This window comes from Macrobrachium nipponense, chromosome 16 (genome assembly GCF_015104395.2).
Source record: "Macrobrachium nipponense isolate FS-2020 chromosome 16, ASM1510439v2, whole genome shotgun sequence".
NCBI classification, from domain to species: domain Eukaryota; kingdom Metazoa; phylum Arthropoda; class Malacostraca; order Decapoda; family Palaemonidae; genus Macrobrachium; species Macrobrachium nipponense.
The window spans coordinates 77,133,184-77,150,479 of record NC_087209.1 but is presented as its reverse complement, the minus strand read 5'-3'; the positions used below and the strand labels follow the sequence as shown (position 1 = coordinate 77,150,479).

The window sequence follows — 17,296 nt, the reverse complement described above, 5'->3', positions numbered from 1 at the left end:
GCTGTCCTCCCTACCAACTGCTGATAGATGGGACTGCCTGTTGAGCCACTGGAAACATGGCAGTGATACAGAGTGGCGATCACTCCATTACAGAGGGTGACTTCATGCTTTTGGTTGACTGCAAAGATGTGTATTTTTAAATACCCACCCATCAGTCTTCTCGGAAGTATCTTTGCTTTACCCTCAAAGGGGAGGCCTATCAATTAAGGGCACTTTGTTTTGGGCTTTCGACTAACCCCCAAGTGTTCAGATGAGTGTACTGTACACTGTGTCAGCTGGGGCACATTTGCACATGATACATCTTTTGAGGTATCTCAACAACTGGCTAATCCTGGCAAGCTCATTGCTGCAGTTACTACAAGACAGGGGCTGTCTTCAGGAGTTTTGTTGGATCTCACTCCCAATTAGAGGGAAAAGTACCTGGGCATGCTGACAGACACAGCAGCAGCAGCAAGAGAGTTTCCTTTGTAATCTCTCATCAGCAAATTCAAGGAGGTCTTATGAGGAACAACCCATTTGGCAGTGGCAGGTTGTTCTAGATACCTGTCATCCTTGGAGAAGCTGGTCCCTCATGGGCGGGTTCACCTTCACTCTCTGTAGTGGAGACTGAAGGACTTCTGGTCTCCGATGAGAGAACCTCATTTTCTTCCAGTTTCTATCTCAGAGACGGGAAGGGAAGAGTTAGTCTAGTGGCTGGACAACAGAAGCCTCACAATGAAAGCGCTTCTCAGGCCACTCCTCCTCCCACCACTTCCACCCCCCCACCCCCTCTCGAGATGCTTCTATTTGTGGATGCTTTCAATGAGGGGTGGGACACACACCTGGATACATTGATGGTATCAGGCATATGGCACCAGAATGAATGGCACATTTGTGCCAACGTCTTTGAAATGAAGACTGGTTTTCTAGCCCTTTACTCAAGATAAGAGTGATGGGACACGGGTATTGCTGAAAAACATCATGGTGGTAACATACATCAATAGGCAAAGGGGTTAGGTTTCTGGGGTCTTGGTATGTACAGGCAAACAACCTCAGCTGCAAGAGACAGGTAATAGGGATGGAGTGATCACTACACACCTGTGTGGTGGAGAAGTTTTTTGAGGTTTGGTGGACCCATAGGAGAGACCTGTTTGCCACTTGGCACAACAGGAAGCTCTTGATCTTTTGCAGTATTATTTCTGACCCATGAACAGCAGTGGATGATGAATTTCAGCAAGCATTGGACAACCTCGATGCTTAGGTGGCTCAAAACTGGTCACATGCTCTTTTATCTGAGATCCCAAAAGAGATTACTAAGATTGTGCCAGGTCCACATATTGTGATATCACCAGGCCAGAGAGTCACTGGCACCACACATCTCGAGACTGTCCAGCATCTCCTTCAGTTGAGAGTTTTCTTACGGGACTGTGAAGGAGAGTCTGGATATCTACAGCTGTCCACCTGTGGAAATGGGCTGATATCTGTGGCTGATGTCATAAATGGGACATCTCTCAAGTCAGAGAAACTCATAAGAAAGTAGTAAACTTTTTTGTCTACTTTTGTTGTAAGAAACTTCTCTCTGTCTCAGCCATTAATGGTTATAGATATGCCTTTGGCCAAGTCTTGAGACTAAAAGATCTCTCCTTATGGGAAGTCTCCTTGCTCTTAAGGAAATCAGGCCTGCACGATCCCTTATGAGGGTTGTCAGATAGGAATCTCACTCTATGATGTTAGTCACTCGTAGGATTGGGATCTGTTTAGCTTTAAATTATTCTGGATTTCATAACAAAGACTCTGAACCCACTAGTTCCCGACATCAGGTGCGAGCCCTTTTCAATCCCCTCCATAGAGGACTTTGCCAGTAGTGATCCAGATGAGATACTACTGTATAACATTAGTCGTATTGCAGTACTACCTAAAGAGAATTCAGTATCTTGGGCCAAGTGTTGATTCCTCTTTGTTAGTAATGGCAGGCCAAGAAAGAGGAGTTCAAGAACACTCTTTCTGGCTCAGTGAGACAATATGACTTGTCCAGCGAGGAGTGAGTGTGCGCAATCCAGGAGAGAGTTCATTAGGTCAAGGTCATCGCTCCGTCACAGGCAGTGGTCGTGTCAGACCACCTTTGCCTCCTTTTACCTGCAGGATTTTACCCACACACCCTTGGACATGTTTCCCATGGGTTCTCCCTTTTAGGACAGGTAGCACCTCTTGTAAGGTATTTAGTAAACAAGAGAGAGTTCTTTGAGTGACTTTCCCCTACTTTCTCTTTCCTTCTCCTCTCGTAGTGCATATAACAAGAGAAAGTTCTTTGAGTGACTTTCCCCTACTTTCCTTTACCTTCTCCTCTCATAGTACATAGAGTCAGGTTGCTAGGCTGCATTTGTGCGTGATGGATGTGAATTGCAAGTAAGCTTTATGACTGAGTTCCAGTCCTTTCGGTTTTTACTCCCATGAATGAATGCAAGTTCCCCTTTTATCTTGTCAAGAGGGGTGGATGATAGGCAGTAAACCAAATCCATTGATTTCATATTTGATTGTTTTATTGTCTCCAACATGTTACTTTAAGGTTCTTAGAGCCTGATTAAGTGTTTGCCATAGAATTCATTGCTTAAAAGGTCAGAAATCCAGCAGCTGCAACATCCCATATATGCAGCAGGCTACAAGTGCTGGGTCTCCCTTTGCTCCTATCAGTCGGAAGATGAGATTCTCAGGTTGGGCAAACCTACCAGTCGATTCAGAGTACACCCAGATTTCCTCCCACAAAAAGGGAAAATTTTCCTATGTGAAGAACAAAGGTGGAGTGCAGACCGACAGGTGGGCAAGGGTTTCTCCAACCTGCTGAAATTTTAAATGGCTGTCTCCAACTCGCACTGAAAGCTAAATTCTATTTAAAGATCTTCAGATTTGTATAAGAAAAATTGATATTACTTTTGAAATTTGCCATCATAATAATGATAATAATGCTACATTTAAATATACCGTATCTATGTCTGTTTGTTCTTTAAACTTGTAAATTACTATAATCCAGAGATGCCAAATTAAGAGATCATCAAAATCATTCTGAGGTGAAGATTTAAATTATATTTATTTAACATTCGTTGGGCTCAAAATACATAAGCTTAAAGCTGTCAAAGATTTGTAAACAGTTGTAAAGTGTATCAAAATCTTATAGATCTTTCCATGACTTTCTTTAGTTTTATTAATTAAAAATTTGGAGTGTTTGCTCAGGGGGATTTCCTCAAAATAGCCTGAAGGCTCTCAGCTCTCATGAAATCCGTGTTTTTGTAACATTCTAGCCTAAAAGTATCAAAGTAAACACATGGATCAAAATGATCTTTAAAAAGGTAGTTAACCAAAAACTTCTAAAACATCACCATATTATCTAATTGGGAAATGATGACTCATGCTATAAATTCTGACACTCAGTTAGTCCCGCCTTTTCATATTGAGGATGACGGTCCTTTCCAATTGCTTCAAAAGCACAGTCCAATGGAGCAAGGAATTGTTTTGTTTATGTACTTATTTGGATGTCATTTGTTCTCTAATTTTCTTTTAACATTGTTATCATTATGTTAAATTTAACTTTGTTTCATTTCGGGATATGTAGGTAACCGAGTGCACGTTTGTGTGTGTGTGTGTGTGTGTGTAAAAGAGAGACTGACCAACTGACTGATCAACAATGGTTCCCTGTACAGTGAGCATAAGAGAGGTGGCAAAGGAATGATTGACCATCGACTTCCATTAACGGAAACGAAGGTGAAAATCATAATGTTGTCAATACTGTCAGGCAAGCCAGTCTGGACATACATCCTACACTGGGCTATGTCCTACATACCCGAAATCAGGGAATATAACACAGATTCCAGCTATGTACCATTATCCATAGTGATAATAAAATCTGCAGGTATCACCATGGATGGATCAATTCATGAATGGAATTCTTATGTATGGCGACCAGGTAATAGAACAACCAATTCAACTTGACGGTCTCACGCAAAATCTAGTGAGTTTTTCACTGAAGTTTATTGCTGATCATGCACATGACGATGGCCCCTTCTTCCTCTACCACTCGTTCGGACATGTTCACACACCCATGTTTACTCATCCGTCCATGGCTGGCAAAAGTCGACACGGGAGGTACGGTTTTTATAATTTGTGTGATTAATGCATACATTGTATAGTTACTACAGTACCCGAATTAAAAATACATTTTACTAATACCATTCTTTACCTGCTTAATTAATGTAGAAATAACGGTTTAATATATGTACGCTAATGAGAATAATATCATCTAATGCAACTAAAAGAAAAGTTATTCCTACAAATTTTAGGAATTTAAGTTAAATATTTACTGACTATTGAAACTCTAACATTAGAGTAAACTATTGTGATGTCTTCAGGATTTGCTTGAACGTCGGTGATTACTTTCTTAATGTAGACAATCTCGGTAACTAATTTAGCTCTAAGAATGAATTTATCTTACCGCATGAAATAACTAGGTCTAACTTATTACACTGATGAATACGCGAATTTATTATGTGCATTTCATTTAGACGAGTGATACCACTTCTCTCATTACTGTAGGTGACGTTAACCTAGCTTATTTTATGAGATAATTTTCCCTGCTTATATAGCAGTAGTTTCTTGATTTCCTGACCCAAATTCTGGAAATCATTTTCTAATTTCGTCTGTTGTATTTGCCTCTTACTTCGTCTATATATTACTTGTTACAAGGAATTTTTATACTGCATTCACATTGCTTTCCATTCCTGAGATCATTTTGGTGACCTTTACCACAGTTAGGTCATCATTTCCCCCCAAGGAAATTCTTATAAATAAAAGTTTAATGCTTATGAAGATTATTGAAGCCTTCCTCCCTAAAATCAATTAATCTTTAGATTATAAATTTGTCCTATGAAGATAATGCAACGCCCTTCCCCTCCTTATTTTAGATGCTCCCCTACTTACGAACTAGTTACGTTCCAAACGGCTGTTCGTATGATGATTTGTTCGTAAGTACAACATTATATACGTAAAGTCAATACGTACCAGTCCTGTATATTTTTTATCCTAAAACAATACACTTCACATTCAGTAATGTATCTTACAGAGTACTTTATAAATACGAATGATTCATGAAACCTAAATTGTGATGATTATAACACAATTTATAAAGTACTTTATTAAAATGAATTGTATTATTGATATATTAAAACCTAAACGCTTGGGGCGATGGAGGAGAAGTGGCGTGGAATTATGGGGGCTGCGGTTCGTCAACGTCACTGTCTTCTTCGGCAAGGATTTATTTGACATCACTTTCTTTGGCAAGGATTTCTTCGGCATCACTTTCTTCTTCATTTGGGGAAGAAGTAGTCATGTGGGTGGGGAGGCTCTTAAAGTTGAAGGCACTTGTTTGAAGAATTTGTCTAAGGAAGTTTGCATTGTTTTCTTTACTTTTCATCCTATATGATACTATAACACTGCATGATGGTTGTTGCTACTTTTGGGAATCTCCCAACATTTGTATCCTGATTCTAAAAAATATTTAAAGCTTTTTCTGTTTGAAAAAACCGCTCGGCCATCAGTTTCGTTTCAAGCTTCCTTCAAGGAAGAAGTTCTTCTTCTCTTTCTCCATAGTCTTCTGTTCTTTGCATTTCCTCCAGTTCCATTAAATCCTCATTGATCAACTCCTCTGAATAAAACTCAAACAGCTCTTCAAAGTCCTCTTCCCTGCAATGGCTTTTCACCTATGTTAACGAGACCGCGAACAATTGCCCCTGTCTCCTCTACCTTATTAAATCCTTTGAAATCATTGACAAACTATCGGCATATAGCCTTCAATGCTCCATTCAAGTTGGTGTCACTTACTTCACGCCATGCAGCATCAATATTCTTGAAGTAGTTATAAATGTAACCCTTCCCCAAATCACGTAAGGCCACACCAGTGTCATCATTCACTTCCTTCAATGCCTGCTTATACATACAAAGAGTTCAATAATTCTTGAAAGTGGCTATTATGCTTTGATCCATCGGCTGAATGAGTGAAGTTGTGCTATGGGGTAAATAAAAAATTTCCACATCAAGATGGAAATCATCAAAGTGCAATGGGTGACCAGGGGCATTATCCAAAATTAAGAGAATCTTGAAAAGAATCCAATTATCATGATAGTACACTTCAATTCGGGAAGAAAGTGATTAAATAACCAATCTTCAAATACAAGAGTCACCCAGGCTTTGTTATTGGACATCCAGATTGAGGTAGAGAGCGCTTTTTGTGATGTTTTTGAGTTCCCGCGGATTTGCAGCGCGATACACTAAGAACAGTTTTAGCTTCAAGTCTCCCGATGCATTGCAACCCAGCAGTAAAGTTAGCATATCCTTCGCCACCTTCTATTCTGGCACCATCTACTCTTCACAGCTGATGTATGTTTTATCGGGCATTTTTTCCCAGAAAATGTTTCGTCTGCAGTACTGTCGCCAGCCGTAGCCTTCAAGACATCGTAAAGTTTTTAGCCTTTTCCTGAATCACCAAAGGATGGTGTTCCATCCAGATAACCAAAAGTTTTTCCATTTCTTCTACCACCCTCCCCATTCTCTTCCTTATATTGATGACTTCATTTGCACAGCACATGTAGCAATAGATTGTGCCAATAGTTGGCGTACTACCTCCACCATTTTTCACCCCTTCCTATTTCTTTATAATTGCCACTTTTGTTCTACTGAGAAACGTTTTACCACTGCCATTGTCTTCAATGGCCTTACGCTTGCCATTAGCCATGCTAGGAAAAGGATTGGCTCGATATTTCATAATAAAATCACAAATAAGTTGGGGCACAACAAATGACAATCTTATCACTTGTGTAGGTTCGAGAGTCTGGGGTGGCTTATTGGTATCAGCTACGGTGCTGTTAGGCATGGGTAGCTACAAAAATTATAACCAAGAAGAGCGGTGCAATTCAAAATTTGATCTTTAAGGGGCAAATGGAGCACTCCAAACAATTTCAAGTGACGATCACAGTTGTTCTTATCTCTGAAAGTTCGTAACTTGAAAGTTCATAAGTAGAGGAGCGTCTGTACTGAGGTAGTTTTCCCCGTATTTTAGGTATGGAGTTGTCCATGTTATTTCAAGTTTGGAGAATAAATTTTCAATACCCATTGCAATTATGAAGATCACATTTCATAATGGTGTTGGTTACAAGTCATCCCTTTCCTTTTTGTTTCAGCTATGGAGACAATGTAGAAGAAATGGATGCAGGTGTTGGAGCAATCATGGCTGCTCTCACAGAGCACAACCTCGATGAGGACACCATTGTTTATTTCTTGTCTGACCACGGCGGCCATTTGGAAAGTGTAGATAATGAAGGGCACCGCGTTGGCGGACACAATGGTCTCTTTAAAGGTACACTACTACTGATGGCATAATTATCTCGAGATTTCTTTGTTGTTCTTTTTTATTTCATATATGGGTACTCTAGTGTGCAGAAGCTTGTTTTGAGAGTTGATAAACTTTTAAATTTGGTTAAGAAGGTTTGGCCATTATTATTATTATTATTATTATTTTATTATTATTATTATTATTATTATTATTATTATTATTATTATTATTATTATTATTATTATTATTATTATTATTATTATTATAAGTTTAATGATACATTTCACCTTTCGTATTAACAGAAGGCTATTCTATAGCAATTTGATTAGAATTTTACGAATATCTTGTCCATAAAAATAAGAATGTCACCTTCCATTTCTGTAAGGACATTTTCTTAATATGATTCTAATTCTAAATATTTTACGTTTATTACTCTTCATAATGGTACCTAGCAGAAATGGTATTGATAATCATCACTTCGGTTACGAGGGAGAGAAAATAATTATCATGAACCTACGAGTTAAAAAAAAAAATCACCCGAGCCCGTTGGTCGTGACATATCTTCCCAAAAGACTCCATACAAATTCATTCAAACGTCTGTTATTAAGAAGTGGGAAAAGCCTGCAAGCAAAAGTACACTTTAGTGGAAGCAAACCTGTCATAGTGGTATTTGGATAAATAGTACTCGAGACTTTGGGCATTTAGGTATAAACATCATTGTCAGTAGGCACTACTATGCAGTACGTTATTAATACATCACCAGATGAGTCTCTTAAGAGTTAAATAGAAAAGAATACGGTGTGGCGACAAAGCAATTGAATGGACAAAGTTGACTGTATGCTTAATGTTGTTACTAGGTCAAAAAACCACTAAAAGCCCTACGTGAACAACAAGACCATGCTCTCTCTCTCTCTCTCTCTCTCTCTCTCTCTCTCTCTCTCTCTCTCTCTCTCTCTCTCTCTCTCTCTCAAAACCTTACGGGTTGATTTTCAGACCTTACAGGCCTCTATATGTGTTACCTCGTTTCTAGCAAGTTACTTGGTAATTTCAAAGTATGAACGCAATGCAAAGTTTATCAGGTCAAATTATATTCAACGTTCACTAAAATGGGATCACGGGGAAATAAAATAAAATGGAGGGAAACTGAAGATTAAATATATCAAATGGATAATCATATGAGATAAATGAAAATGAATGATTTAAAACGGGGTTACACTTCAAAGTTGCAAAGTTCAAAGAATAAGTGCAATCGCCTTTTCTAAAGCACTCACGTCAAAACACGACACCAGGTAACAGATCAACTCCAAAAAATGGGGCAAGAAGCTGTTCGCTTCACCCCCGTCCCCCCGGCCCAATCGAGTTTTATTGAAGAAAAAAGACAAGTTATACGGTTACTGCGAATACAGAATTGACGTACAAAGTTCACATTAACACAAAGTACTTTACATTAATTCTCAAGTTCGTTAAAAATAAAAAAAACTTGCAGATCTCCCAGTATAGCCTACAAAGAGTATAAAGTTTAAAAATAATAAAATGAAAAATCCTGCCCTTTTCGACGGTTCATGGCGGGAAAATAATGAAACGCAAAATAATAACGTACAGTCCAAATAAATGAGCTATTTTCAGAGAAGACCTTATTTGTAGCTATAGCTTAAAAACAAGACAATGTGTTGTTTAAAGACAAAAACAACAATTCTGCTTTTTTTGAGTCAGTGGTACAGGCAGGGAGTTGAGCACAGTGCAAAACATGAGGCGCAAAAATAATAATGGAATAAACAATAACGTTATATTTCAACCCCTTACATGGCTTGATATATATACATTATGCCTATCGAAGAAAAGTTAAACTGTCTGTGCTGAAATGTCCCAAGAACAGAAAGAGTTGGTAGGCATCGTCTCATGGCCAAAAAGTTTCATTATTTTCATTTATAACAAAATTGATGGAATCTGTAGGGTTATTTTCCCGATCCAACATTTGGTGAAAAAAAACTTTCCAATTTATTTCTATGAAGGGCATAAACTCGACCAAAGTAATGGGCACTCTTTGACTTTCCACAGATTTTGACGTTAACAAAATCACCTCCAATTAATCGAGACCCAACTGTTTCTTTTTGGCTCTTCTAACTTAAACAAATAATGGAATGGAATGGAATGGAATATGAAATTTGAACAAATAATGTTCTCTTTACTGAATAATGGCCAGCAGGCTTTGTTTGACTTTTATTCTTCTAAAGGTGCGTCCATGCAGTCGAACAATGTCCGACGGACAAACATTGTTACCAATTAACAATTGTCTGCCTTCTTCAATAGTTTCAACTCTTATGACGTCATACTGCATCGCTTTGTTATGGTAACAACGTTTGTCTGTCGGACATTGTTTGACCGTGTGGACGCACCTTAAGAATCAAGTGCCACTGCTTTTTCATCTATAAAGGGCGTGCCTGTAAAAATCCTGTTGATGCCTTCCTTTCATTTGACAGTTTACCTTTTCAAATCCTAGCCATAGAGAAAGGCATTATATCCTTTGCTAATATATATCCAGCGAACTGACCAGGGCCGGGAGTGATTTCAAGTAAGGACGATGAGTGTGTGACTGCTTCGTTACTGGCATGACTTTTGAGAGTACTCCTACTTCTGCTAATGAAGCTCTGTCTTGTACAGTCTTGTACAGTCCCTGTACAGTCTTGTACAGTCCCTGTGCAGAAGTCTTCTCTTTCTAATATGGAACCTGGGTAATAATTATCCTTTGGATCACGTCCCTTGGTGGTAACCGTTGAAAGGTCTTCTTGTTGCCTATCAATGAGTGCTGTATGTGTTTTGTCAGTCTGTAAATATTTCATTCTTACTGAAGAAAATATCCGCACTCTGGAAGACAGCAATAATATTCTGAGAAATGCATGCAGATAGTTGAGCCACATTTTCCAGGGCAGGAATGTTATATATGGTTAGAGTTTGCCAGGGTCAGAATGCTCATATCTTTCTTGCATGGTCCATACACTGCTGTATCTAAATGCTGAAGATTATGGCTTATGTATCGTGGAATTGCCAAAAGACCAGCACTTTTTGTTTTTACTTTATCTATGGCATCTAGTGATATATGAGATTCGTTATTATCCAAGATAAGCAATATCTCCTGCTCTGGAGTGCAACAGGCATGTTAATCTAGGTAATCTATGAACAATTCCTCATTAATCCATCCTGATCTGGCTGCAGTTCCTTTAGACACAAAAGAAGCCCCACGAATGAAAAGTTCATGATAATTTAAACATGGGAAGATAAACATAATGGGTAGAGCTTACCCACTTGCATTTATTACGTTCACTATGATTACGAGTTCACCTCATTCAGCTGATGTTACAGAGTCAACTTGCTTGCTTCCACGTTCAGCTTCAATACAATTTGACTTTTGAACTGTGCTTCAACTAGTTACATCAACAACTTGTAACTGTCCATTAGGGCTGCCTAGTTGGTAAAAAATTGGTATATGTAGCTATGTAGCCATTGTTGATTGAATGTTGTTGCTCTGGACAACGATGTTGCCTCTGTAGAATTATTAGCAAGTTTATACTTTTCTAAAATAACCAAAATGGTTAGCCGGCTGTTTTACTGTTTTTTTTTTTTTTGAATGGCAGATACATCTTCATTATTTTGAATGGCATATTTGTTTGAAAACTTGCAGCATTTGTCTTTTTTATATTCTATGAAAATTGGTGGCTAAGTCGTTATTGTGCATGTCAAACTGACATTACATTGCTGGAGAAAATATTATATTTTTGCTGCTGACTGAATGCTAAGGCAGTCATTGTCAACAGCCTCTGCTACCCTTTAAGGAACATCTACAGTGACCCCCTTTCCTTACTGTCTTGTTTGTATTCCTGTGGCACTGTTTTCTTTAAAGTGCAAAAGATCAATATGAATGGCTATGTACAACAGCAAATGAGTTCAACTAGCCTCAGTAACAGTTTTCATTTTTGGTAAACATCTCGGCGAAACGGTGCTGTGAGAATGATGAAAAAATCAATGAAAAAGAATTCCATAGGCTACATTTTGCTCATTCAGCACTGAGATTAACGATAGTTAACACACCAAACAAAAAAGTCATACCTTTGTCAATGAAATCCACTTCTCTCTCTCTCTCTAAAAACTCATCATCTAGTGCTCCATGCTGTTGATCAGCTAATATTATGAGCGAGAATGACAGAAGTATTATATGCTGCTGACAGAGATCAGCACTGTTACAAATTATAATCAGAAATCAAAGTTTGATGGAGTGTATCAATTCTCGTGGTGGTTCACCTCTCCTGCATCTCCCCCATGTATGTGTTTAAGGGACGTACAATAAAAAAGGGTATAATGACCATTTTTGTTCTACCATTGCTTATGACACATATTCTCTTAAAATCTTTCCCTATAAGGTGGAAAAGGTCAGGGTGCATCGGAAGGTGGCATCAGGGTACCTGGAATTTACAGATGGAAAGGACACATCCCATCTTCTGTCAGCATCCACGAGCCCACGTCACTGTTAGATATGCTGCCGACCATACTTGACCTGGCTAACTTACCACAGATACATGACCTCCTTCCTAACTTGCCTGAGAGAGTAAGTGTTTATAAATCACGGAGTTCATAATATTGTCTTTCTAGAGTACTTGTTACACTTCAGAAAAATCAATCATATTCCACTTGACCAGCTTAACTTGTGCAAATTATATTGTCCTTAGAGACTATAGCATTCTTCACCCTTTTTATTTTGTTTATTGCTATATACTTTTCATTATTCTTTTCCCCCATCATTATCGTTCGCTTCACATTCTTCTAGGTCTTCTGTTTCAAGTACTTTCTGATTTTACCAATTGTTCCATTTCAAGATAGCCATATTAGCCACAAAGCTAATATGGCTCATTGTGGGATCTTTTTTTCGAAAATTTTGAAAATTTTTATTAAAAGCTATATAAAACTTAGCATATCTTAAAGGCACTAGTAACAGTCTATAATATTAAATAGTCGGTTTGATAACCTTAGCTCTTGCCTGTTAGAGACAGATACAAAACGCTGAATTCCTCGAAGATGCTGAAATGGAAAAAACAAACAGGAAAGCTTACCAGCGCACAATTGGGGTCAGTGACACATTCCGAAGATCACAAGTTTCAGGTATGTAGCGTGCATGCCTCTTGTGTGCCAATTGGTGAGTGTGTGTTCGTAATGAACAGAAAATGACATATAATCTAGAATTTGATTGATAGAGTGAGGAATACGCCACAGAAGAGGCACTAGAAGAGGTGTTGCAGATCCGTTGGACAAGGTAACGTAGGATGAGAAACTTTGAAAAAGTTAACATTTGAAGTGACAATTATTGAGTTCTAGAGAAAGGGAAGTGAGGTTTGGCACACATTCTTTATTGACGAATTTTAATGTTTTATGGTGTCATAATTATAGTCTCTTATCTCTGATGGATTCGAAGTCACCTTATGGGTTTTCTCTGGACTAATTTTGACTATTAATAAACTATGAATGTTTGGACACTTAGGGGAAAAGGGGGTACTTACTTAAATATGATTTTGAGAGGAATATGATAGTTTAACGTTTCTTTTTGGGTCAGGCTTAATTAATAGCCAATTTTGGGAAACAAAAAGTATATTTTTGTAACAACAAGAGTTTACATTTGCCTAGCTTGAAACTGATTTTCAGCCAACTCCAGAGATGGCATTCAACAGAAAAAAGGTAGGCTATGTTACCAGTTAGATGTTTTGGTTTCATTTGTTTAAACGAGTGTCATTTGACCTTGTTAGAGATTTAACTCGTTAGAGATTTTTGGTGGGCAGCGGTTCAAAGGTACATCCAAAGAGACTAGAATTAGATAGGTTAGGTATATTTTGGGGGAAAGTGGTTATAATTATGTATCGGGCAACTGACTCTATTGCTGCTTCGAGGGGAATTCAGCCAACAGTCAGGATTTAAGCCGAGTAGTTACAGCTGGCAGTGATCTTAGATGCCGTTTAGTGATACATTTTCCTGCTAGCTTCTTCCCGTTTTTTTATAGACCAACGTGACTTTGTAACAGTTAAATCAGCTGATTAACCCTGAACCTGAGAAGCATCTAGTTGCAAAAGCGGGTTATTGGATTGGTGCATGTTTATTTTATTTTTTATTGGGGAATGATATATTATTACTTTTGGGTTGGTAGTTTGTGTGCACATAAATATATCAATGTTACTCAGGTCAGGGCGAATCCTAAAGCATAAGGGTTATCATAAAGAAAGCAAAATGGCTGATGCAAGTACAAGCCAGACACTGATGCACAAAATAACAAACATAAATGCAGGGGTTAGCCCTTTTTGAGGCATTGTTGATGGCATTCTCTCCCATCCAATGCAAATTTTTATTGAGGGGGTGAATAACTATCTAAACGCCAAGGAATTAAGGATGATACAGAGGCGTTCACAGAGGCAAAAGCCTTCTTAGATTTCAATAAAGGGGATTTGTTATTTAGATACTGTAGTTTTTAGTACACAAAATGTCGGTCATGGACTGAATTACAAGCATTTTTAAGACCGGCTTATGGATCAAAAGAACACGGAGATATGGTAAGAGATTTAAGAGGGTTGTACAAAATTCGAAGAGGCACAACAAGCATTATTGAACATAGCTCAAAACGTTTTGACTCAGCAGGAGAATGGATACAGAAATTGAAAAATTCCAAATGGGTAAATGGGAATAATGTCTCACTTGACAATTTACATAAATTGATGCATTTTGCAATGCTCTTTCACGACGTCCCAGACGCAATTGTAGACAGTTTTAATGAAAAGATTGAACCTACATCAGACGAGGAACTAATCTATGCCCAAATTCAGAAACATATGTCCAAGTGTCTCACAGTGGATAGTACATTTTTTAATGGGACCAGTCCAAGACATATGATACAAAGAGACACAGATTTCCTTTTCCCCGTTTGTGTGCAAAAGTGGAATATAATAGAGGATCGATTGATCAAATACAACAGCAGTCGCGTTGCTACAATTATAATAAACCAGGGCGCACAAAGAAAGTATGTAGAGTCAAATATTGTGGAATGTGTAAAAGTGTGGATCACTGTTGGCAGGATTGTCCGTCTCAGATATAGAGAGATGCAAGACCTACACCTAAAAAATTCAGGAGTTACAATGTGAGAAATTCCAAGGCAGGTCACTTAAAAGGGCAAAGGGATCGGTGAAATTTTTGGAAAGCCGATCAACAAAAAGGGTACAGAAGGTTTGTACTTGCCATTGCAGTCTCGTGGGGGATGCCCCAGAGCCAGGCCGATAGTATATGGAACAGTGGAGGATGTGGATATCCCGATCTTTATAGACACCGGCACCTCTATAAATTTGATGGACTATAATCTGTATCAATCAATGTTCTCCCATTACCCTTTGAAACCCTCAACGGAGACGGTGTGTGAAGTGCAAGCCCATAGATTAAACACCCTGGCTTTTGTTAAAATGCGATTTACTCTGGGTGATAGTGTGTTAATAGAACCATTTTTGGTTATAAAAGGGGTTGCGTTGGGCAACAAACTTTTGCTGGGCCATCCCGCATGTAGAAGACACAAGACATCGGTCCATATAGGTGTTAGTGGTATAACGCTTGGAATACCCGGTGCTTTTATCCCTTATGAGGACGCAAGTGAAACTGAGAACATGGGGAATACTGAAAATGGGGGCGCTTTTGGCAGTGCTAATGGTAATGATACCAGGGATATGGGGAGTGGTGATACCAAAACCCACACTGATGATACGGGGAATAACAGTGGTGATGTCGGTAATGATAAACGGGATATTGAGGGCCACGGTGGTAACAATCTTGGTGGGCTTAACAATGGCGTTATGGGTGATAATGTTGATACTAATACTAAAACTGATACTAATACTGATATTATTACTGACACTAACAATGGGATCTTGGTGGATGCAATGAGAACCACGGGCGGTGATATTTATGGGATCGTGGAACAGGGATGTACTATGTTATTTTAATGCCAGGTTCAAAGACTATGGTAAAAGTCAAACTGAGGGAAGTGTAAAAACCCATGGAAATATGCGTAATTGAGGGCAGCGAGAAACATGTATCCAACACTGGTGTTACACGGGTAGAATTATTGAACTGTAATGATACAGGTACGAATTACCAGAAGAATACATATGTGGTAGACCTCCAAGATTGGAGTAATGGCAGTGGTTCAGTGGCTATTGTAAAGGAGGGGAAAACTGAGTTTTCAGAGGCCGAAATGCAATAAAGGACGCAGACATTTAAAGAACATTTAGCTAATGCAGATTATAATGAGCATATAGAAGTGGTAAGTGAGCTTTTGGCAGAATTTGGGACACGGTAGCTTTACGAGGGGATAAACTGGGATTGACTAATGTGTTAGAACATAAGGTAAACTTAGAGGATGGTACAAACCCCATTTTTATTCCTGCATACCGCATACCTTTCAAAATCAGAGAACAGGTAGAAAAAGAGGTCAGTAAATGGGAAGAGGAAGGAATCATTAGACCCAGTGCGTCTCCATACAACTTTCCTCTGTTAGCAGTGCCTAAGAAGGACGGCTCTGTCCGAGTATGAGTCGATTTTAGACGTTTGAATGAAAAGACAATTCCTGACCGTTACCCAGTCGCATGCATACCAGATCTTTTTGTAGAAATCGGGGGACATAATATTTATAGCTCAATTGATTTAGTGCACGGTTTTTTGCAGGTCCCTCTTAGTGAAAATAGCAAGGAATACACTACCTTTTCAGTGACCAAGGGACACTATGAATTTACGCGGATGCCGTTCGGTTTATCGGTATCGGGTAGTCCGATGACCTTTACCAGGTTGGTAAACACAGTTTTGCACGGGTTACTGGGTAAAAATGTTTTTGTGTACATGGATGATATATTAATTGCAACAGACTCGATCATGCAACACTTAGAAGTGCTTAAGGAAGTACTTACTATGAGATTCAGGGCCTCTGTAACACGGTTTTTTCGCAATAACTTTTTTATCTATGCATTTCATAAGTATAACGCTTATTCAGAATACATATTATATCAACACATAAATTTTTAGTGTATTCTGCACTACGTAGGTTGAATAAATTTGGTACTTATAATGTAAAAGTGACCTTTTTTGAAGACGGGCCACTTACTCAGAGAAAAGGTTTCGAACGCACTCGTTACGTAACTTATGACATCATTTCTTCCCTGTTTCTCGATGGATGATTGGCTATACGTAACGAAGGCTAAACCTCTGGCAACAATGACATACAAATTTAAATACAAGCAAAGCAGTACACCTTTATGAACTCTGGAACCTCCCCACTGATAATTGTCTTAATGAACAAACCAACAAAATATGTTAATAAATACAAAAACACTTCGATTATTAGTCTAATTCCCAGAATAAGTTTCCAAAGAAATTACAGTCTACTTTATAGGTCACAATCAGATTGACAAGATGTAGGGAATAGTTGGTTTAATTACCAAAAACATAGTAGACAAGCTTGATTTGATAACTGTTATATCCTATGTCAAGCAATTTTATTTATTGGCTATCTACCTATTTACTGAAAAAAAAAATAGCCGGTACCGTATATTGGCTTTAAACCTTCACCAATAATTATCGTCAGAATGGTGACTTCATGAGGCTCCACCCACTTTGGCCTCGTTATAATTCAGGCTAACACTGAGGCTACCATGGGCATTGTTGGATTAGAAAATTTAACTTCTGGCTATAAAAACTAATTTCTCGAGTAGTTGTAAGAAGTGCTGAATGATCCTCAAGGATCCCAGCAGTTGGTCTAAACGTTTAATTCATGTATATTACTGCTATACTGTTGCGGCACTACTGCTACTGTAGTATTACTACGCTAGCACTGATACCCCATCCACATCTATGTATCGTTCCGCCATTCATAAAGTC

General features: G+C 38.5%; 1 protein-coding gene across 4 annotated transcripts in view; it reads left to right on the top strand.

Moving 5' to 3' along the window:
• LOC135195836 (arylsulfatase L-like) overlaps positions 1-12,528 on the top strand; it is a 50,808-nt gene extending 38,280 nt beyond the window's left edge. For all 4 annotated transcript variants that reach the window (XM_064222350.1, XM_064222347.1, XM_064222348.1 and 1 more), the window contains exons 7-10: positions 3,884-4,116; positions 7,203-7,378; positions 11,770-11,954; positions 12,391-12,528. In XM_064222350.1, the coding sequence (XP_064078420.1) occupies positions 3,884-4,116; positions 7,203-7,378; positions 11,770-11,954; positions 12,391-12,513 (717 nt within the window). In that variant the 3' untranslated portion in view covers positions 12,514-12,528. The remainder of the gene's footprint in view (positions 1-3,883; positions 4,117-7,202; positions 7,379-11,769; positions 11,955-12,390) is intronic.
• The last annotated feature ends 4,768 nt before the right edge of the window (positions 12,529-17,296 follow it).